The sequence below is a fragment of the Macrobrachium rosenbergii genome, chromosome 50 (assembly GCF_040412425.1).
Source record: "Macrobrachium rosenbergii isolate ZJJX-2024 chromosome 50, ASM4041242v1, whole genome shotgun sequence".
NCBI lineage: Eukaryota > Metazoa > Arthropoda > Malacostraca > Decapoda > Palaemonidae > Macrobrachium > Macrobrachium rosenbergii.
This window is the reverse complement of record NC_089790.1, coordinates 17,522,484-17,546,340: the sequence shown is the minus strand read 5'-3', so window position 1 is coordinate 17,546,340 and position 23,857 is coordinate 17,522,484. Positions and strand designations below refer to the sequence as shown.

At 35.4% G+C, this 23,857-nt stretch overlaps 1 protein-coding gene across 50 annotated transcripts in view; it reads right to left on the bottom strand.

Annotated features, from left to right (window-relative positions):
- Positions 1–23,857, bottom strand: part of tou (toutatis) — a 185,722-nt gene that overhangs the window by 56,764 nt on the left and 105,101 nt on the right. For 11 of the 50 annotated variants that reach the window (XM_067093983.1, XM_067093982.1, XM_067093996.1 and 8 more), the window contains 9 exons: positions 19,938–19,980; positions 18,615–18,703; positions 16,573–16,605; positions 13,760–13,945; positions 12,285–12,311; positions 11,361–11,555; positions 10,526–10,862; positions 9,546–9,717; positions 408–741 (listed from right to left, as the gene is read on the bottom strand). In XM_067093983.1, coding sequence (XP_066950084.1) covers positions 408–741; positions 9,546–9,717; positions 10,526–10,862; positions 11,361–11,555; positions 12,285–12,311; positions 13,760–13,945; positions 16,573–16,605; positions 18,615–18,702 — 1,372 coding nt within the window. In that variant the 5' untranslated portion in view covers position 18,703; positions 19,938–19,980. Of the gene's footprint in view, positions 1–407; positions 742–9,545; positions 9,718–10,525; positions 10,863–11,360; positions 11,556–12,284; positions 12,312–13,759; positions 13,946–16,572; positions 16,606–18,614; positions 18,704–19,325; positions 19,459–19,937; positions 19,981–23,857 lie in introns of those variants that run through there. The other 39 variants (XM_067093989.1, XM_067093987.1, XM_067094019.1 and 36 more) reach the window with 19 other exon arrangements.

Below are 23,857 nucleotides of genomic sequence, written 5' to 3'. Positions count from 1 at the left end.
ATTCTATCTTTAAATTTTGAGCAAAATTTTACCTATATACCAAGAATCCTTTACATATGAAAATTCAGACGGGTGAGAATCACACAGTGCTATCTCTATAACAGAAGTAATTGTCATGTAAGTAAGCCAAACTCAACATGACTTCTGTTTTGATGTTCTGTATTTTAGTCAAATAAGTTTCACCAAAGAAAATGAAATGAAAAACTGCAGATATTTTTCATTTCCAAAGATTGGAAGTCATTTTATTTCCTAAGAGTAAATCAAATGAACCCCTTTAATGACAATTAATTAAAGATTCATATAAAACTGATTACTTACTAAGCTGACCTTATCTCTATCAACAACAAAGTATCTTATGCCATAACAAAACCTCATAAAAATTCTTTTCAAAAGTGAACAGAACTTACTTCTTTGAGATGGTGTTGACTTCATTGAAAGGTTCAAAGGAGCATCATCCGTACCAGTAGAGTTGTTAGACCCACACGGCTCTATAGAGACACTCGCGCTCTCCTCCCGCCATCCCCCGCTCGCTGGTATGCCATTGGACAACCGAGAGTTCCCAGATCCCACCGTTGATATTGATACCTTTGGCTCAGACTTGTCGCGGTGAGGCGGTGCGTTTCCGTGCGACTGCGACGTCCCCTTTGCAGCCGGCGATATAGGAATAATCTCTAACTCCTTATTTCTGATGGCCTTGGAGATGGACACACTCCCATTACTGGCCAGTTTCTCAGCGACCCGCTGCACACAAGGAGTTTGTGTGCGACGGTCAGGGATGTGTGCACAATGGAGTGAACATTCCGGCGTGCACACAACAGTGCAGGCAGACAGGAAGGCAGGAAGGTGACAGGTGTGGAAAGAGAGAGAAAAAAACCAAACTAATACATAAAACATAATACACACAGAATAAATGCATGCCATTCCAGAGTTCCATTCAGATCTGAAGATCTGCAAAAGGGGAACAGAAATCACTAGAATTGCTACCTACAGAGCATATTTGAGAGATGTAAATGACATGCAATAATACATTCCTATACAGAAACTACATCTCAGTACTCCAATTTTTAATGAAAAACATATATATATATAAAGAAAAACTAAATGCAAAAGAGAATGAAAAGCTTTCCTTTAGAATTCTGCATTGTCTGTCTAACTAAAGTCTACTTTAACCAGCTAACAATAAATGCACTAAATATAATGCATGCAATATAACAATTCTAAAGAATGCAGAACTCTACAGAGAAGCATTAAATAATAAACACACAGAAACTGCTAATCATTTTCATATTCCACTGATACGAACTTTATATTTACCATGCCTAATATATGGATAAACGCTGGCAAAACTAAGGGCTGACTACTTGCTCAAACTAGTAAAATAGCTGCTGACTATGGGAACAATTTTCTCCCTGTAAAGCAAGTCTCCCCAACTTGCCTGTTCAAGCTGATTCTTCATGAGGTTTGTATCTGTATCATAAATCTACTTCAAATTCTATTTTTCACCTTCACCCATAAAAATTACAAGCCCCTTACTTTTACTTAGGCAGATAGATACTTGACAACCAACAAATTAACTCCAGTTAAAATTGGACATCTATATGCAATGAGACCAAAGGGAAAAATTATGAAAAGTAAAATACAGACTAGAGTCAATGGGATGTTGCAAAAAACCCCAACGCTGCCTACAGTGTATCAAGGTAGTATCATTTACGAGATAATAAATGTGAGAGTCTGACTAGTTAAAAAAGAGGCTCTCCCATTCTTAACCATCACAACAACTGCTTAAGCAGTAATTCACCACTTTGCTTGCCAGCTCTGAACTCACAATTAGGCATGCAGTAAAAATAAGTATTCGTATTTCAGATGGGCACATTTCAAACTAGATCAAATTCCCCACACCATAGTCTATGGACTGCAGCTGGTATGTTAAAAATAAAAAAGTGTTGGTAACAGTCTCATATTGATAAGAGAAGTTTATGTGGCCACGATTGTTATTACAAAACCCAATGATGACAATTCAGTCATTCAGTGAAAATGTGCATTTAACACAGCAACCAGTAAAATAAAACAAAGCTGTAAACACAAAACCATTCAGTCTGTGCTGCTAAACTCTCATATAAATGAATACACCATTCAAAATTTCTATTTCTTCCATATTGAAAAATAATTCAGTTCCTTTCATGACATTATCAAAACATCAGTTTATAAAATACAGTGCCTATGCATTCATAAAGTACAACCATCTCATAATCAGTGTTGTGACTACCAGTGCTTTTTCCAGCCTTGATGGAACTGCATATCTGACAGTTTTACCAAGTCAAAATACCCTTGTAACACAATACAACAAATACAGTACTGTATTATTAAAACATATGTCAGAAATTCTAATTTTAATCATTATCTGTTAATGTTCTTCCTGATGCCTATCATCCTGAGCCATGACTTGCCAAATCTGTGTTTCATTTATGGGATACTGAGATCACGCAGCCTTTATAGTTAGGCGTATGATATACTGATGATAAAAAAAAAAAAAAAAAAAAAAACAATAATAAGTTTCAGAACATCCCACATAATGTACAAGATCACGTACATCATTTATTTTAGTAAAGATTTAAGCGAACCAAATAAAAAAATAAAAAAACAAGTTTAAACCACCTAATATAACTGACCCTAACAAGTAGGGGCTCTTATAAGAGAATTATCATGCAGCTGACCAAGATAAAAAATCACAGAAATTGTTGCATATTTATCTGTATTTTTCCTACAATTTCCTATTTGCAATACTGACATAAATAACACTATATTATATATATGTATGTGTGTAATATATATATATATATATATATATATATATATATATATATATATATATATATATATATATATATATATATATATATATATATATATATATATATATATATATATATATATATATATGTATGTAGAATCTACTGGTCACTTTTACCAGATACATATGTAATTGTAATAGCCACAATGCTCTCTTAAGTTCTCAAATTCTTTGCACTTTTTTGGATACGCTTGTCACTACAAAGACATAACATCCAAGTGCAAGAAATTGAAGTGGCTGTGATGTCTGGTCGTGTCAGGTCGGCAATGTGACCTCCTTGTGATTATGGTGACACTGGTTTCCCGCGACCGGACATCACAGCCACTTCAGCTTCTTGTGCTTGGATCTTATGGCTCTGTAGTGACAAGCGTATCCAAAAAAGTGAGAGGAATTCGAGAAGTTAAGAGGGCATTGTGGCTATTACAATTACATATACAGGCAGTTCCTGGTTTCAACAGGGTCCGGCTTACAACGTTCCGAGGTTAAGACGCTTTTCAAATATATTCATCAGAAATTATTTCCCGGCTTACAACACATGTTCCGGAGTTATGATGCATCGTACGCCGGTCCGATAGAAGAAATATGGCTCCAAAACGGCAGAATAACCAAAATTTGGAGTTTTTTTTTATGAAAAACTCAATAAAAATGCAGTTTACATCATTTTCAATACACCCAAAGCATTAAAAGTAAGATTTTCTTGGGATTTTTGACGATTTTCGACGATTTTTCAGTTTATGACGCAGCGTAAAAACAGAACCCTGTCGTATACCGGGACTGCCTGTATGTATGTGTGTGTGTGTGTGTGTATATATATATATATATATATATATATATATATATATATATATATATATATATATATATATATATATATATATATATATATACATATATATGTATACACACACATACATATATATATAAATTATATATATATATATATATATATATATATATATAAATATATATATATATATATAATCTTAAAAGGAGACTTTTAGTACTTTTCCATGGTGCAAGAAGAATTTGCATATCTTCATTATACTTAAAAAAATCTATTCATGTTAAATTTCTGTTCTCTAATGAAGTTAATGCATCATTCTGACTATAATTTTGTAGTTACATTTAAAAAAAAAAAAAAATCAAGTACAACTCATTTGTATTAAGAATGCCAACAAAACCAGAATTCTATATGAAAAATTTCCAGCAAGCAACAACCAAAAATTTTCTATAAGCTCGTAAGTAGTGAGCCAGAACAGATGAGTTCTGGTCTACGCACCAAGCCAAAAACCTCCAAGATTTAACCTTAGGTCTTTCATTGAGGGAGAAACTAAGATTGGGGTATGTTCCAAGGAAGTATGAGGATGACTCCATCAAAATGGCATAGAAAGAACCACAGGCAGGATGTAAGACCCAGTAAAATTCAGCAACCAAGGTGAAGGAAATAAGTGGAAAGAGCGATATAATTGCTGGAACATTTGTTGTAGTTAACACAAAGTTCTAAGCCTCACCAGGGATGAAGATGCAATAACAACGTGAAGAGAGGTAAACCACAATTGCAAATAGTTACAAATGGTTGCTTTCAGCAAAAATATGGGAAGAAATGAAATGCAACTTTTTAAAAAGTGAGACATGGTTATCCCTCAGGGTAGTAGAGATAATATCCACGCCTTAGCCACCATTTGGTTCTGTGTTAGCTGTTACTTAGCACTGCTTCAGCTTTCAACTATGTGTGTGTGTGTGTGTGCGTGTGTGCAGTTATCATAAGTTAAACTAAAATTGTTTATGATTCATGACCAAACACCGACCGCTAAACTGAACTCTCATTTGGCATCTCAACACATTTTTCAGAATATGATCGGAATGCCAAAACCTCTTCTCATCAAGAAAAATCTATCCCTTTTATATGTGTACTTTATCACGTAATAATAAGCTTATCACTTGACAGCTACAGACCTTTGCCACACTATTCCACAAAATGTAACCTATTTTCACTTACCAGCTCTCAAGTAGTCACTACAAGTAACCTGACACTTTCTGATATAAGTAAATCCACTTTACAGAAAATGAAAATTAGACCAGATCTATCAAACCAAATAAAATCAAAACTTTGTAAACAAACAGACATGCACTTCTAAACAACAGAAGTTGTACTGAGACTTGTATCTACGTGACATTTGTATAGTAGAATCAAGTATCTACATGGCAGAATTTCAGTTCCCTAATCAAAACTGAAGCACTTTACCATGTTTGGAGAAAACATATAGTATAAAAACGTCTTTGAAAAATCAAGAGACCCTCGACTCCAGATATTTATGTGCCCATAGACTATGAAACATTGAAAACCTAAATGTCATCATAACCAATAGAGTACAGTGATATACAAATACAAATTTCCAAACAGGTCTATCAAAAAAGAAAATTTAAAAGAATTCTTATGTTCCATAGATACATACCTCTTACTTTTACTTATGCTTACACACCCAGTTAATGACACATAGTGGTGAATAGCTGCTTCAGTTAATTTAACGAGGGTCAAGGACGAGAGAGGTCACAACTATAGGTCCCCTTCTTATTTGTAAAACAGTTGCCATACTCAACTGCTGTAGTCACAGTCCATAGATCAAAGACATGCAAAAAACTTTGGCAAACCTCCTAACTAAATAACGACAAAGTAAGGGGGCAGCGAGTAACTTGTAATTGTAGATCTATGATTTCAACCTGGATAACCGCCTGTATGATAACAGATTTGTGCCTTGCGTAATTATTCCTTATTCATGGTCCTTCTGTAATTGCATGTAGCTCCACAAGATTCTAAAACCAAACTAATCTGCCTGACTCTTGGGTTGAAGGCTCTTCCCCTTGCTTCCTGAACACATGTGATCTTCAATAGACAACCCCAAGATTTTGCTGGGTTAGTTCTCCAAGGACTAAGCAGATAAATTCAACAATAATAATAAATAGCAATCTCATTTATGCAATGAACTACTTGGAAACGCTAACAAAACAGAGGTAAAAACAAAAAGTAATGAAAAAGATAACTGACAAGCAACCCAATACATGACCAGCAACCTTAAAAAAAAAAAAGTAAAGTACTTGAAGACCAATAACAATGAATGATGCTTTCAAGATGCCAACAATCCAAGATGTCAAAAAAAACAAAAAAATCCTCGCAACATAGCTATTTCATACAAGGACTGACTGCATGACATTTCAATAAAGAGGTCGTTCCTACACCCAACGAACACTTCACAGACCCAGTAAAATTCAAGCACACTACAAATTAAGAAAGAATTATACATATCATTATTAATGTGATGAACAAAATGAAGGAAAAATGCATAAAACACCAGTTTGAAGAAAGACAAAAAAGATCAGAAAAAAGTGATCAGAAGAGTGTGTCAAAATTTCCAGCAAACTGTCTAAGGAATAACAGCACTTGACAGGTGTGATGTGGGATGCATCTAGCACAGGAGAAATGTCCCACTAAGCATCAACCACCACATAACTAGTTAAGCAGCTATTCATCAGCACTTGGCTTGTCCATCCTTAACCAAGCTCGCAAGCATAAATAAAACTAAGGAGGCTTGTAATATGTATGGACACATGCATACTACAGTGATAAAAACTCCCAAGTGGGAATAAACTAGAAAAAAAACTTTACTAGCAAAATATGTAACAAATATACAATGCTAAAAAGACTTCAGTGAATGTAATGTCTGTCTGTATGAAATTTAGGCCATAAACAAGAGTGTGAAGATACAGAAAGATGAAAATTGGATTCTGGATCCAATAGACAGGGCTGTTGTGCACACCAAGTGAAATGATACCTTCCAGTATAGAGAAGGTAAAAAATATTTTCACCCTCACAATTGTGGAGAAATTATCAATCAAGTCTAAATGAAATATACATAACCTACAGAGAGAGAGAGACAGCTAAGGTTCCTAAAAGCACACAGTGCCAGATGTTAACAATGACCACATGAAATTTACAGGAAGTATATAGTACAGTAATTTTAATGGAAATATTTAATCATCCTTAAACCAAAGGAATATAAATGCAGGTACTGCTGAAGACTACATAACTGATCTTGTTAAATATATCAGGAATATGAATTACAAAATTTTTCAAAAGAATTTTTTAGCATAGACTTTAAACTTTTTTTAATTCTACAGCATGACTGGAAGTTAAAAACAGATATAAAAAATTTACCAGATTTCATCAAATTATGAAATGAGCCATCTCTCTCAGTCACCATCCAAATTTAGGTGTATGATACAAGGTATATTTACATATAACTAATTTTTATAAATACATAATAAAACAGATTTTTTAATACAAACTTATAACCTGGGCATTAAGTTTGTTACAAAATGTTCCTCAGACAAACTTTCTCTGAAGGGAGAAAACCTGTCTCATAAGGTACACTAAAGTAGTAAGATCTGGTAGGTCTCCGCTGTCAACTCAGCTCATTCTTCACGTGGCAAGCCTTTGACAACTGGAATGGGGACAGGGGGTGGGGGAAATTACATAAAAAAAAAAAAAAAGCTGTAGTTGATAAATCCTGAAAGATGAAGGTCTCACTCCACATGGCTGGGCATCCTTCTAGACAGCTTATATAGTTTTCAAGTGTCTACAACAATAGCAATCAGCAGATAAGTAGAATGCTTGGATCATCAGATGTATAGCCTACCATCGGTAGATTCCCCACTGTTGATGCAAAGTCTTGCATAAATCAAGATGCACTGTTCATTCTGAGGGAGGGACCTAATCCATTCTCCTGAGGCTGTCCACTAGAAAATTACCCTTCTGATGCACAACCCCTGGAATGATATTCACCTTGCTTTTCTTCCACCAGAAGGCTTAACCTTTCGGACCTTGTGCTCCTTGATGCTTTACATATGAAGTACATCAAGAATTACATAATGAAGACACTATGGCCACCATCCTCCCCAAAACCTATTGCTTGAAGGCTTTCAGAGCCAGAAAAACTGCTGCAGGTTGCAAATAATGTGACAAGCTACTTCCTGTACAGACCAGATGCCTGCTGTTACAAAGACCTATGAGAAACTGTTGTAAGATGGCTGGGACACTGACTGTGGACAAACTCCTCCAATATTACAAAGATTTTCTGATTCTGATCTTTATGGTCGAATCAGTGCTTTCACTGTGTCAATCCTTGGATAGTTGTTCACATATCTTCTCAAGTTTATCCCCTTCCTGTGTGCACAGATTGTTATTAGAATTTCTGGAATTAGGACGCACAATATCCTAATTCCTGATATCTCTTGAATGAACTACAGTCTCCATCAGGCTAGTAGTCTACTTGAGGAACTGATGCAGAGAACTATGATCGATAATGTAATCTTAACACTCTGTCGAATTCCACATCACGAAATAGTGTATCTATTTGCTGAAGGCAAGCTTTTATTAGAAGTCTGAATGAGCTAGATAGACAGTTGAGACCTACCACACATCATTGCAATGGTTCAAAGATTACACGGAAGAAAATGACAGTTTTTATTCCTTTGGAGATGGTTTATCTGAAGAAAATATCATGACAAACAAAATGGCTATAAGTTATAGGTTTGTAATTAAATATTATAAATGTACACAATATACACACACAAAATATATATATATATATATATATATATATATATATATATATATATATATATATATATATATATATATATATATATATATATATATATATATATATATATATATATATATATATATATATATATATATATATATATATATATATATATATATATATATATACATACAAAAGTTAAATAAGTCATAAATCACTCATTGATAATACATCAGACTCAACCTTATTTGTATTATATTTAAATTCTTAATACTTCTGTATTAACTCATATTAGTAATTATGGCATTTCTAAAGAATGTACCTTTTCAGTACACGTGAAAGTTTTAAGCCATAATAACTGAAATTATTAGATAACAAAATATCATAACTTGTTATTCTCCATTCTTAAATCAACTACATTATTTACGAGAGTGGTTGAAAACATTCTTAAAGTTTTTAAAATACAAATCTCTAAAACCTCAATGATCAACCCAGCAAACAGACCATGGTACAGAATCACTGGTTAAACTGAACAGGGCAATAGTAAGACGATCAAAACCTGCTAGGCTTGTATGTTTGACTTATCACCTCTCCAAAGCTCTCAGTTCTCAACTCAAGATGAAGTCATGACAAATAGCATTAAAATTTATACTTATGTCTATGAAACACTTTTTCTGTGATACATCATTTCATATACAGTACAGTAATATCATAATTCTCTTGATATTCTCCTTGTATTTTATAATTTACTTACATTTTTATCTATTTATTTATTACTTTATTTTTTCTTTTCTAATAACTGATCTCTTCTTTTTGCATTTCCTATTACTTTCTGCTATTTCTTTCAAATGAACACTATATTCTTTGGAAGCTTGAATTTCAAGTGATTGGCCCCTGTGGGCTTGTTCCATTTGCATAGGTTTCATATTCTGAATAATAATAATAATAATAATAATAATAATAATAATAATAATAATAATAATAATAATTCTTGTTCATCAACCGAAAAATAAAATACGGTATATTTCCAAGTAAAAAAAATCTGAGCACTCAAAAGTCAAGTGCTCAAACCTAACAATTTTACTTCTTACCTCTGCTTGTGATGATGAATTCGACGATGAAGATGAAGAGTGATGTGACTTATTATGAGACGGGTGTTTGTCAGCTATTAGGCTGGCAATGCCGTAAGAGAGACTTGGCGAAGAGCCCTGATCGGAATGGTGTGAAGAAGATGTAATGCTCTCGAGTCCCGGAATTGGTGAACTGTTGGTAGTAAAAAAGATTTTAAATGACGCATGGATTAACTTTAGCTTATTCAATACATATCTAGGCAATTTAGCAACTTACTGGAAAAATGTAACCTTATGAGTACAGTAAACCACTTTACTCTGTAACAACTTACTATATGTTAATTTCTGCCTATTTAATGTAAACACTGACTCTTTTCATTATTCTTACCATAGAGAAAGATCCAGTTAACATAATTCTCAGTTATTTAATACAACAAAAGCATTCTAAAATTTCCCCTGGGGTATTTCCCATGTGATATGAGTGGCTCAATTAATATCACAAGCAATTTCACTACTATGACAACTCTAATCTTATCCTATCATTTCTATTCCTAACAGGATAGAGTTAAGAATACTGACAGCAATTAAATAGTTTATAATACACTGTACTACTATTTGAATGAAAAAAATAAATGCAAGGATTTATTTCTTATATAAAGACAAGAATGCCAACACCTTTAAACTGTTTTACTAGGAATACTCTCCTCACACCCTATTTACAATGTATTTTACAAAGGTGGTGTCAGGTCACCAAGACACTGAGTGGGGTTGTGGCGAACCTTGTTTGAAAGGAGAAAGGGGTCTTTACAACAATAGAATAATCATACGAGAGAATGAAAGAAGGATACTTTTGTCTATGAAATATCCCAGCAATTGGCTGACTGCACCTTTCCAGAGGTTAATCATATGTAAAATAAGAAGACTCTAGCCATCTCACTTTCACATATTCTCATTTAAAATATTGAAGAGTTTCATAGTCACATCACCCCTACACCGCCTACCTATAACGATGTGATGAGGACGAACTGTAGGGATAACTAGACTTGCTGGAACTGGAAGACGAGGAGTGTGAAGAGGATGCTAGGCGACTGATCTCCAGACTGGACCGACTGCTGTTACTACTGCTGTCGTGCAGCCTACTAGATGAGGTGGTTGTGGTTGTCAGTGCAGAGCCCTTATAACTGAGAGTGCTGGTGATCCCCTTGCTGCTACTACTGCTGGCGATACTGCTGGCAGAACTGCTGGTGTGGTTGCTGTTGCTACTCGAACTCTTCGAGGATTTAGAACTGCCGCTAGTGGAGGCCTTACTGGTGTTCAGCACTGCTGCCATTGCTGCTGCTGTAACATATGTTGAAAGAAGTTGAATCTCCCCAGATGAAAGTCATGGCCTACAATCTTCAAAACAAACAATTCTAAATAGTTTTTTTTAATTCTACATTTTATTTCTCTGACAATCTGAGAGGACTGACAACTTCCACTGTGTTCTAAAGTTATACAGCGTTTAGAAACCAAAATTTTTTATTCTTTTCACTCTACATTTTATTTCTTTGTAAATCTGAGAAGAATTATACCTTCCACTCTATTCTGAAAGTATTCTACATTATCAAAACATTTTCTTTACGAATCCTTATAGTGTACATACAGTGAAAGCTTAATTACAACTTCCACTCTATTCTAAAGTTATCTTGTTTTATCAAAATGTTTTCTTTATGAATCCTTATACAACTCAAGTGTATAAGGAGCCTGAAGACGTTCCAAGTTCAAAAGATGCTCAAAGTTATAGTGAGTTAGCAAAACAATCCTCAACAAATCCTCAAACAGTGAAAGTGTGCTTACCATGTTGAGCCTGAAGAAGTTCCAGGTTCATAAGGTGCTCAGGATGAAGTCCCCCAAAACCTCCTAGACCTGCAGCAGCAGCAGCAGCAGCAGCTGCACCAGCAGCGGCTGCTGCGCCACCTGAACCGCTGCCTAAACCTCCCTGAAGTCGAGACAGCAGTTCCATCTGTTGCATCCCAGCCAAGTTCCACCAGGCTGAGGGAAGAAGTATTATGAGAGATTAACTAGAGTAATTCTTAACAATTCTGTAACTTAGTAATGTCAAAAGTATGCACAGAAATAACTAAATACACTTTATTTTGCTTCAATGACAACCCCACTTTACAATGTTCAAAAGTTCAGAAGAAAATTAAAGAATGGCAGGGGTTTGAGATTAAAGGGATCCCCCTCAACAACTGGGTCTCGCAGTTGAAACGGCACTCTAACATATAGGAAACCTTGCCAAAATTCAACTGTTCATAGAAAAATATTCTCAAAGAAATCCATTTAATTTTCCTACTAAAACTCATTTCACTATCTGCCAAACAGTAACTTCTTTTCTATAAATAATCAGTCCTTAGTCTGACATGTTTTAAGAAAAACCATACTCTGTACAGTCTATTTGAACTAAGCAATAATGAGCAACTTTTATTTCAAGAGCTATGTAATGCAATATCTCCTGAATACATTAGTCATTATGTACAGCAATCTAGATGTTACATTCAAGTAAAAACATATTTATTGGCAATTTCACCATTAAATGTACATGCTTGTATCTTCTACAGTGGAATGAGATCTCTGAAACTTTACATAACATGCAAAATGGGCAAAATGTTACAGCAATGGATTTGTGATGAAACAAATATTAATGCTAAAGTGTTACTTCAAGTGTTCTAACCTTCACCTTGACTAAAAGAAAAAAAAAATGAAAAAGTAATTCCTCACCTCCTAGTGCTCTGTCCTGGTACGCTGCTTGAAATAAGGGATAAAGAAAATAACATCATCATCAATGTTAACGTTTTTATGTCAACTTTGCCCTAAACAGGGTCAGACATAAAGAAAATCTTATTTCAGTAGATTCTGGCAACTACTGTAGTTATAATTTCATGTATATCACAATTCTGGGCAAGTGCTTTACTCATGCATCATCTTAAGAATTTAATTCTTTTTATAATAACAGAATTTTACATTAACTCATACAGGTGTTCTCAAAATGCAAAATCTGTACCAACTCTGCTATAAAACATTAAAGTCCTCTATTCACTAATGTGTTTGCCATGGGCCAAATAAATACAAAAAGTTGTAGCTGTTGGTAAAATCTGACACAACACCTTACAGATACTGAAAAAAATTAATATAAGGGGTAACAACTGCTGATGAAAACTGACCTAGCAGCTTACAGATTTTGGCATAAATGCCACATCTACCTCTCATTCCAAAACAGTGACAATGATCTGATAATGAAGTTTAATTACTGATTGCACATGATGTCATAGCTTGGTCATCGTTAAATTGTTATACAGTAAAAGAATGACACCTTATAAATAATCAGTAAAAGGCCAACAATGACACCTCAACATAGCCACACAATAATCCTCAGACACAACCACACAATTCTATAATCTGAATCCTCAGACACAGCCACACAATTCCATTCTGAATCCTCAGACACAGCCACACAATTCTATTCTGAATCCTCAGACACAACCACACAATTCTATTCTGAATCCTCAGACACAGCCACACAATTCTATTCTGAATCCTCAGACACAGCCACACAATTCTATTCTGAATCCTCAGACACAGCCACACAATTCTATTCTGAATCCTCAGACACAGCCACACAATTCTATTCTGAATCAGCCACACAATTCTATTCAGACACAGCCACACAATTCTATTCTGAATCCTCAGACACAGCCACACAATTTCTGAATCCTCAGACATAGCCACACAATTCTATTCTGACACAACCACACAATCCCTCAGACACAGCCACACAATTCTATTCTGAGTCCTCAGAACAGCCACACAATTCCTGAATCAGACACAGCCACACAATTCTATTCTGAGTCCTCAGACACAGCCAAATCCTCAGACATAGCCACACAATTCTATTCTGATGACTGAAGAGATTTAAAAATACAAAGAATGATCTGGTAAAATGAACAATTTTGATTTATAAATATATATTAAAATAACTATCAATACAGCCAAGTTATAACTGTTACAATAAGTATACTATACTGACAAAGTGCATTGACAAAAATAAAATACCAAACTTAATAAGTCACAGCTAAAACAAAAACCTGAATTGCCAATCCATTTTCTGTTCAGTTTGTGAATATGTAACAGAAATCACATGAAATATAGTTTCACCTCCAGTTCTTAAGAAGCTGAAAGTAAATACCCCTACTCACCAGCAGCAGGGCCGAGACTAGCAAGTGCAGCTGCCTGCTGCGCTTGTTGTGCCACTGCCAAACTAGCCAGGCCAGCAGCTGAGCTGGTGGGAGGGAAACCAGGGGGCAGACCTCCCCACCCTGGAAGAGCAGCTGCTGCTGCCGCGGCCCCATAGGCTCCTAAACCACCACTTCCAAACATATTGGCTGGAAAAGAAAAAAGAAGAAAAAGTTATTTTGGATTATAAAAATCACTTCTACAGCGTTCGCTAATAAATGAAAAGACAAAGTGCAAATACAATATTTTCTAACAAATAAAAAAACACAGTAATTAAATCTTTCCTATGAAACAATGTTCGAAATGAAACCACTCTTGACAAAACATTATAACGCACTACACAAAAAATGCAATGAAACACTTTATTTCATAAAACAATGGTCTCTTCTTAAAACTCCAACAAACAACAAAAGCTTTCAATTGACAAACATTTCCAACAGAACTGTCACAAAAGCACAGACTTAACATGCATATCTCTGAGCCATGCAAAATAAAACATCATTTAGGATTACAATAGCATGATGCATCCTAGAATGCCTGTTGCTTTCCAATAAGTGATCTATAAATTAAATAAAGGTTTTCTTCAATTAAATAAAGAAGATTGTGTAACATGAAGCTAGAAAAAGTAACATCCTCAATGCTATTGGGAAATAACATTATCTATCCTTTGTAATAGCTGTAAAATTTGAACGTATTACGGTATTTTCCAAAATATAGGTTTAATCTCTTAGATATACACTTTAATATAACACATTTCGGAATATTTCCTTTCCACTTAAAGCCTGAATATTTTTATCTCTACTTGGGAAGATTAAGATGTGTCTTAACTCTAAGACTTCCTAAAGTTTATTTAATCATTTACAACTGCATCATATTAAATTTCTTAAGAGCTGAAGTCTTTAAAAATCACAGTATTCTATAAACCAATACCTAGCTTTAAAATAAAAACAAAAATAAAACTAATTACATTCTGACATCTCATGTTCTACTAACTTATTTAACAGACATTCATATAATAAAGGAAAAACAATTAATATATCAATCCTAAGATTATAAGAATAGTAATTCTGCTTTGTAAGTGTTGCATACAAAATATATATCATTGTAAGAATGCATGTTAATAACAGGTTGTTTCAAAACATAGCATGAGTGCAGACTGCAATAAGTAAACATTAATCACTATTCCTCAAGTGTTATCTACGGATGTTGGAATGTTTGTTTTATGCTTGTCAATCAGTACCTTACAGCTAGACATCTGTTTGCTGAGCGCTAATATGCATGAAGGAAACAATTAAGTGCTAGTGACTTTTTTTTTTAGAATATAAGATTAACTGTAGACAAGCTTAACAACTAATATGTGTCTGACTCTGTTGAAATTGATTTTATTAATACATTTAGCTTTGATGGCCATGAAGCTTTTAGTATTAAGTTTCACATCATAGGCCTTATAAGATGTGATTTCTATTGTTCTTTAACATCTGGGTGACCATATTGGGAGACTTAAATTATTCAGCATTTCATGTCCTTTCAGTGAACAAGGCATGTTTCCATCTGCACAATGACACTGAGTTACACTCTATGTTTTAACCAATTTAAATTTGACCCCATTACAGTAATACGAGCTTTCTTTCCATACAAAGAAACACAGAACTTTATCAAGTTCATTCTGAAAGTACATACTGGCAATTGTGGAGGGTGACTGATAGTATAGTTCAAACTTTGAGTCATCAACAATACACTTTGTAAAGGCATTCTACATCACTTTTCATGAAGTTGATAAAGAAATAAACAACTGTTCCCTGTGGAATATCATATATATGAGATCTTCAGCTCTGATATGGTGAGGATTTCCTCAGCAAGGCCCTTTCATTCTTAATGGCAATAACTATACTGACCACCAAAATTTATAATTTCCCTCACTCTCTTTTCTCCCTCTCCCCCCCAAAACTGCAATTCATATTAGTCAACTAATAACCAGGAGCCTAAATCACTGTCGGTTGACAGAAGCATACTTAAATCTTAAGGAAACATGTCTCAAAAGCTTTTTTTTTACTGCCATGCATGGGGACTCAAGATGGGTTCCTGGAATGTGAGCTGAGAGTAATGCCTTATATTGTGAGGACCAAAAGGCACCTCCAATCATGTTCACTTATTCAAACATTTAAGAGATGGCAGAAGTATAAAAACATGTAATAGGCCAACTGGCTTTCAAACACGGAGGCAAAAACAGCAACTCCGGTAAAATAAAACGGTAATTGTTGAAGCGGTACTAGTTGAAGATGGTAAGCGATTAACAATGAAACATTTTAATGGCGTAAAAGAGCATAATAAGCCTGTAAAAATATGTACATGCTAAGTTACAAAAGATTTTAAGATCATACACAACCTAAAACTATTTATTGTATACAAAACAAAGCAAACTGGTGCTCTCAGTCATTCTAGATCATAACACTGAAATCACACATTTAACTGCAACAGTAAGCAGCAAGCAATAACCCATGCTACAATCACACTGGAGGTAATTTACGGCATATTGGGCTAGCAAGATTATCAAACTGATTAAGAAAAAATTGCTGCTATTGATTGTAAACCAAATGCACCTAGAATAAACATTAACAAAATCTTGATTCGCTCCTACACGACAACTGTTTCATTAAGCTTAAGTAACCTGACTCTGGCTCAACACTGTTAGCATGTGCATGTGTGTGTTTCCAGTGTGATCATAGCTGTAAGTAAACCGTAATAAATAGATCATCATCCTTGCTCACTAACTTACAGAGTAATGCCTGCTCTTGGTGGAGCCACGGTGCTATGGGAGGAGAAAACCATTGGATGTACATAAATAGTAGAGTACTAAGGAAATAATTCATTATGCTAAGGCTATACAAAGAAGTATGAGGTACCTTATTAAAATTTGTTTGTTTTTTTTCAGCAATTCAACTACTGTACTTTTTGTGGGCTGTTATAAACACTAGAGTAACAGATTACAATAAAAATGTTCAATTTTTCTCACTATCACTGGACAAGCTTATTTACTTTGAAATCTGGTATACAATTAATTTCCAATCTTCTGAGAAAAATAATAAAGCTCTGTAAAATATTCTAAAAATTACATTTCATAGGTACAAACCTCCAGATTTTACTAATGCCAAAATGCTTGTTTGTGGGGAATTGGAGTGTTCTGAATAACTGTTAAAAAGAGGACGTAGGAACCCCTTTCATAGAAGAGGTATCCCACCTAGTCCTGTCCCACATGCTAAAGTATACCTTAGTTTAACCAGACCACTGAGCTGATTAACAGCTCTCCTAGGGCTGGCCTGAAGGATTAGACCTGGCTAAGGACCAACTGGTTACTTAGCAACGGGACCTACAGCTTATTGTGGAATCCGAACCACATTATAGCGAGAAATGAATTTCTATCACCAGAAATAAAGTCCTCTAATTCTTCATTAGCTGGCTGGAGATTCGAACTCGGGCCTAGCGAGTGCTAGCCCACAACTCTATCGACTCGCCTATTGAAGAACTATCCCAAACACTCTTTCCTTTGCTCTGTCTCTGAGCCATAGATGTGGCAAGGTTAATTTCCCCCATCCCTTTCTTTAACAGAAGGAAAAGATTACCACAAGGTAATAAATAACTGACACTAAATTTAAAAAAAAACTAAACAGCACTAAAACCAGCGGCAGATTAGATGTGTTTTCCAAGAGAGCTCTTCAGTTTTCAAATACCTGAAACGTATTAAATTTCTTCCCCTACATGTCAAATCTTTCATAAATACTGAAAACCAGCTTGGAATGAAATAAAAAATTTAGGCCAAAGGCCAAGCACTAGGACCTATAAGGTCATTCAGTGCTGAAAGGAAATTGAAAGTAGAAAAGTTTTCAATGTGCAACAGGAGGAAAAGTAGAAAGCTTAGTTTTACTTCAATGATTAACAGCTCTCCTAGGGGAAAAACCAATTCAAGGGACCTGTACTATAGAAACAAACTTTCATCAGGAGAGGAATGGAATGATGGTAGGATGGAAGGAAGAGAGGATGGAATGAAGATGGAAGGAAGAGTAATGAATGGAGGTAGAGTAAAAGAAATGAAAGGGGCTACAGCTAGGGGCCAAAGAACCTCAAGTAATGCCTCTGATTCCAAACACAATACCATCACCAAGTTCTTAATTATATGTATTATAAAGTTCATTCACAGATCCACCTGCACTGCCTTTTCAGTTGCATGCAACCACAAGATTCCTGAATAAAAAACTGTTCTACCTGCAAATTTTATATCATGTATAGGCACATGTAAGCACCCATTGTATCAGATTACCAGAATCCAAAAGTATTATGAAAATACTTTTGATTTTTGACGAGAAGAAACTTAAATCACTGAATACCATGAGTCCTTTGAATGGATACCAGCTGAAGAAAAGGTGCACAGTAGTAATATATCACCAGAAGAAGATATCGCCACTCTTCCCTTCATGCAATGTAACTAAACGTACAACGATGAAAAATTAACCGGTGCTTTATCCGCTTGAGATGATTAAAAAAACCAGCAAATATCAAGGGATTAATGAATGCAGACCAAAAAATTGCAAATATAAAATCCTACACTTATCAAATTTACAAATTATAATCCTACGTGTAAAATCTCTAAGCTCGCTCAAGAATATAATAACCTGAGAGTTTACATAAATTGACACGAACAAACACCAGACAACGGACACACAATCTAACGGAATGTATGCATTAAAATCACTCGTACAAATGGCCATACATAAGATATTCTTGATATCCATTAGAAATGAAGAAATGCGAAAACTATCTCACCGTAAAGTGCAGCAGTGGCTGGGTCCAACCCGGGGGGTAGGCTGCCCCTGCCCTTGTCCCCACGTTCCCCATCGTGACTTTTATCCATCCTGTGAAAAAAAAGGAAGAAATAAGATAATACAGACGTAAAAGAATCACAACACTAATAGGAATCATAAAAAATTCAAAATAGGCAACGGAGGCATCGTGATTAAGTACCTTGATTAAACAGTTCTGGCCAGTTGCTGTTTACAAGGTTCATGAAAGAAAAACAGTCTATTACATAAAGTACTATGTCTTTACAACAACAATCCATAGGCCTACGTAATAATCAAAAGAAAGCAATTAGTGACAGCATACTTTACAATAGTTACTTGATAGTTACTTGACTACCTCTTCCAAAATTCGAATCACTTATTGCTTAGTCAGACGACCACCTTTGGTCAAATTTTTGTAAAAACTCACGAATGTCTTTCTGGGTAATCCTGCTCGCAGATACTGTAGTTTATTCATTTATTGTAATGAAATCCTGTATTCGTCAAAGGCGCTATGTAGGAACCTAACTTATTTTCGTGCCTTCTGAATCGTACTGCAAGAGCCTCAATAGCATATCTAACAAGGCCCTATTTCTATGTGAAATCTTAATAAACCTTAAAATTAATCGATACAATTGCAATTAATTAATTCTAAATTAACGTGGCAAAACATGAATATCAAAAAGTTTTCTCTAACCTTGCAGCTACATTCACCAACTTGTCAACTTCTAAAATTCAATTCACTTTCAGCTATGTTCCACCGCTGTTGATTGTTATAAGACGAAAAATAATATTGATAATGACGTCTTCTTAACATTACCTTCAGCTACTGAAAAGAAAGTGGCGTAAAAGGAGAAAAATTAATAATATACTACTAAAAGAAACACGTTTTCAGGTTAAGACTTAATATGATGGCGTCGCTTATCAATAAGACTAAAGGTGAGCAGAAACGCATAAAAAAATAAACATTATAAAATGACAAAATGAACCACAACTGTAATCTCCTCATAAAGTACGTTTTCACAGCGACAGAAATGTATCATAATTAACGGCTCTACCAATTCACACCTACAAATATAAACTGGATTTGTATAAACTGGATTAACTTACGCAATCGCACGCACATATCAATTTTATGTTGACATTCGTAAGTGTATGTAATAGATTTGTTATCAATCAGTCTAGTTATCAATCCTGAAAAAAGGTAATCATAGGTCTATTGAACTGAATGACATCTTTGCTAATTTCATTCAATTACCGTGTTTCTTGCTAACTTCTCACGCCTATGCAAATTATTCTACAGGCTTACCTTCTCGACGGATGGCCCGCGACGGTAATTTCACAAATTCATTCTGAAAAAAGAAGAAAAATATATATTAGAAAGTTGTACTCTTTTTTCATCAGTAATGTAATGTCCCACTTTACTGCTAAGTTTATGATGTTACACATTACCCAAATTTCCAGAACAACAGGTTCTTTAAATACGTATGCCAGGTCTTTGATTATAATATAAAATGCGCTCTCTCTTTCTCTCTTCATTTTTCGCACCGTCAACCACATTTCTTTGATCTGAACTGAACACTTCACGTACCGTTCCCGTCAAACGTCTCTTAACTCTAGTCTCACCCTGACGATCCATAATCGTTTTTCCGTTGTTCCCGGACCAGTTCAGTAAAAAAAAAATCTATTGGTTCGTTTGATGTAGTAAAAATAACTGAGAGAAGTGGGAGGTATAATCAATGCATAAAGCATTTTTTAGTGATATATGGCGTCCTACCCAGTCTCTATATAACCATTACACACACACACACTATATATATATATATATATATATATATATATATATATATATATATATATATATATATATATATATATATATATATACACACATATATATATATGACTAATCAAAACTATCCTTGACAAAAATGATGTTTCCAAAGGCCGTCACTGCCTTCAAATATCTGAATATATATACCATATTGTGCGTGCAAGAGAGAGAGAGAGAGAGAGAGAGAGAGAGAGAGAGAGAGAGAGAGAGAGAGAGAGAGAGAGAGAGAGAGGTTTAAAACTCTTTTACACCGGAATGCTTTAGACCCCTGTACGAACTCTCGAATGCTCGAATGAATTCTCTCCTCTCCTTCCCACAAGACCTTTTCCCCCTCATGAGGCCGATAATGGGGGGGAGGGGGGTTTCCAGCCTCGCCCCCACTACCAGACCAGTTCGGCGCGCTTTTTCCCCAACTTGGACTATGAGCAAGTATCAGCCTTTCCTCTCTCTCTCTCCAAAACGCCCTCCTGAACTCGACAAACCATAACGAGTTTCAGAAATAGGAGCACGGGGGCCGTTTCAAGTGAAAATCCCATCTAATACTTCTACGATTTTTTCTTCCCTCTCTTCTTTCGGCAAGTACTTTAGGTCTGTTATCAATGGCCGTCATCTCTTCCTTCTCCCAGAGTCACTTGTGACAAAGAAAGCGCCAAATCCGCCTGATGGCGTGATGAGAATTGAAGTCACAACGGCGAAGTTTCTAAAAATGACGGACATTTATTTACACTCAAGCTACGACGGGACAGGCAAAATAAAAGTATATTGTAAACTCATAAAATTATCCTTCTTTTGTTCACTAACCTGGGAACGCCAGAATATAGTAAACGTGGAGAGAGAGAGAGAGAGAGAGAGAGAGAGAGAGAGAGAGAGAGAGAGAGAGAGAGAGAGAGAGAGTTACTGTAATAAAGCATGAATCTGATTGTATCTAGCCCAAAGGGAATCGGGAATCTGATGCAAGTGAAGGAAGAAAACGCAGGATGGAAGGGACAAAAAGGGGGTGGTGGGGAGGGGTTTGAGCTGTTGAAGGATGGCTCGGGCAGGGGGGGAGGAGATACGGGGAGAGAGAGGGAAAGAGTGATCGAGAGAGAAGGAAGGAAGGAGGGAATAAGAGAAGGGGGGAGGGGTAGGATGCCTTCCAGCCATGATGCCTATTGATTTCTTTTCAGTTTTTGGAGTCTGCCATCGACATGTGCCAAAGGAGGCGGCTTCTCCGGCTCCTACACTACAACCCCCGGGTTCCCTTTCCCATTTCCCCAACCACCCAACGCCCTCCCATCCCAAACCGCCCATCCAACAGCAAAATAACCACCCTTTTCCCCCCGCCAACCACCTCCGAGTATCTACTTATTCTCCCCGAGGCACCAGACCGTTATCAACTATGCTCGAAAAACATTTCTACACGATTCTCGTGTACAAGTTTATGTTTCTTTTTGATCCTGTATCACTTCACATCTATAACTTACAACATAAAATCATTCTGCTTTCCCCAAAATTGAAATACGAAAAGAAACATGACGTATTCTCCTACATAGGTCTAGTACACCATCAAACCTCATCGGCTCACACACAAATGAGAAATTTTAGTCTCACGCTATCGCTCTATGATGAATATGCATCGGACAACCATCGAACCAGTTCACTCATAATAGCGGGGACACATTTGCATGAAACCTCCCGTATACATCCATGCACAAGTCTATACACACCCAAATATTTACGGAATACGGCAGAACAACGCTTGCATGCAAATGAGGTGGGGGGACGCCACCATAACAAAACGCGCCTTTCATGAACCATATGACTAAGCTCTGACGTGGCTTCTTTAGTCACGAGGTGATGGAATTCTGAATCTTTCTGTTATTTTAATACATTAACGTACATGAGAGAGAGAGAGAGAGAGAGAGAGAGAGAGAGAGAGAGAGAGAGAGAGAGTTATACTGGATTTTAAGGTATGCGTTTAACTGTGGTTCAAAAGCATTAACTAAGGAAGATACGTTAGCGAGATAAGATAAAATTAACTTAATGGAGTTCTGAAGAAAGACAAGGAACAGACGAGACAAAGAACGCTCAATTCAAAAACAAACATAAGAGAAACGAAAAACAAGACCAAGGAAAAAGGGGATGCGAGAACAAAGATAAAGCTGACAGAATAACTTGCTGATTAATTAAAAGATTTACAAAAATGGATTTACGAATCAACACCTGAATGACGTTTAATTACCTTTGTTGGTATTATAGTGATTTCATTTCTTCTCTCTCTCTCTCTCTCTCTCTCATTCACACACCTTTCCCTTATGCTTGCCCCTTTGTTTTGGGGAAAACGATTTTCAAATGATCTTTGAATCAAGTTGAAACTTCGTCAGATATAAAAACTTGAAATTAAAGTCAGAGCAAAATCTATAATCAATATTAATAAACAAAATATTAAAGACACTACTAATTCTTTAGAAAAAAAACTACAAAATGTCAAGTTATGTCAACCCTTCAATTCCTTTCAACCCAAATGTTATATCGGGTGACCTACATATAAATACTCCAGAATGTAACTTACACACACACACGCACACCAAGATAAAGATAAGAATAAATAAGATACATAAATTCAACAGTGACACCATTAAGACTGATTGCGATCACACTAACAAAGGTAATGAATAAAGTTATAATCATCACAATGAATACTCACAAATCTAATGAGTAAAAAGGTTATAATTACCCATCAAAACACAACACAATTATCACAATAAACATTCACAAGTGTCTAAAAAACAATCTATAATTATCACAACACAGACGACTAACATAAACAAGAAAAAATGCATCTTAGTATAGACGTATATATATATATATATATATATATATATATATATATATATATATATATATATATATATATATATATATATATATATATATATATATATATATATATATACACACACAGTATAATCTTGCATAGAGCGCACCTAGCGCTTAGCGATTTATACCTTTGGCTATTTTCGCGCGAGGACTGGCTATAATTACTAATGGGGAACTCCGTCACTCCTACGTCGTCTGCAAGGGAGGGGAGGGAGGTGTTGGGGAGGGAGGAGACGGTGGAGGGAGGGGGAGGAGGGAGAGGGAAGGCGTTAAAAGAAGGAAGAGGTATGCAGTGATATATTTGGACGACGATAGATTTTAACACTGTCAAGAGTAAAAGGAATTTTTTCATGTTACTTCTTTTAAAAGCAAAAGGAATTTTTTCATGTTACTTCTTTTAAAAGCAAAAGGAATTTTTTCATATGGTATTTCTTTTAAAAGAAGTTATTTTTTGTCAATAATTGCAATCACTCGAGCATCTAAATATCAGTTACATAACTGAGAATCCACCAGAGAGAGAGAGAGAGAGAGAGAGA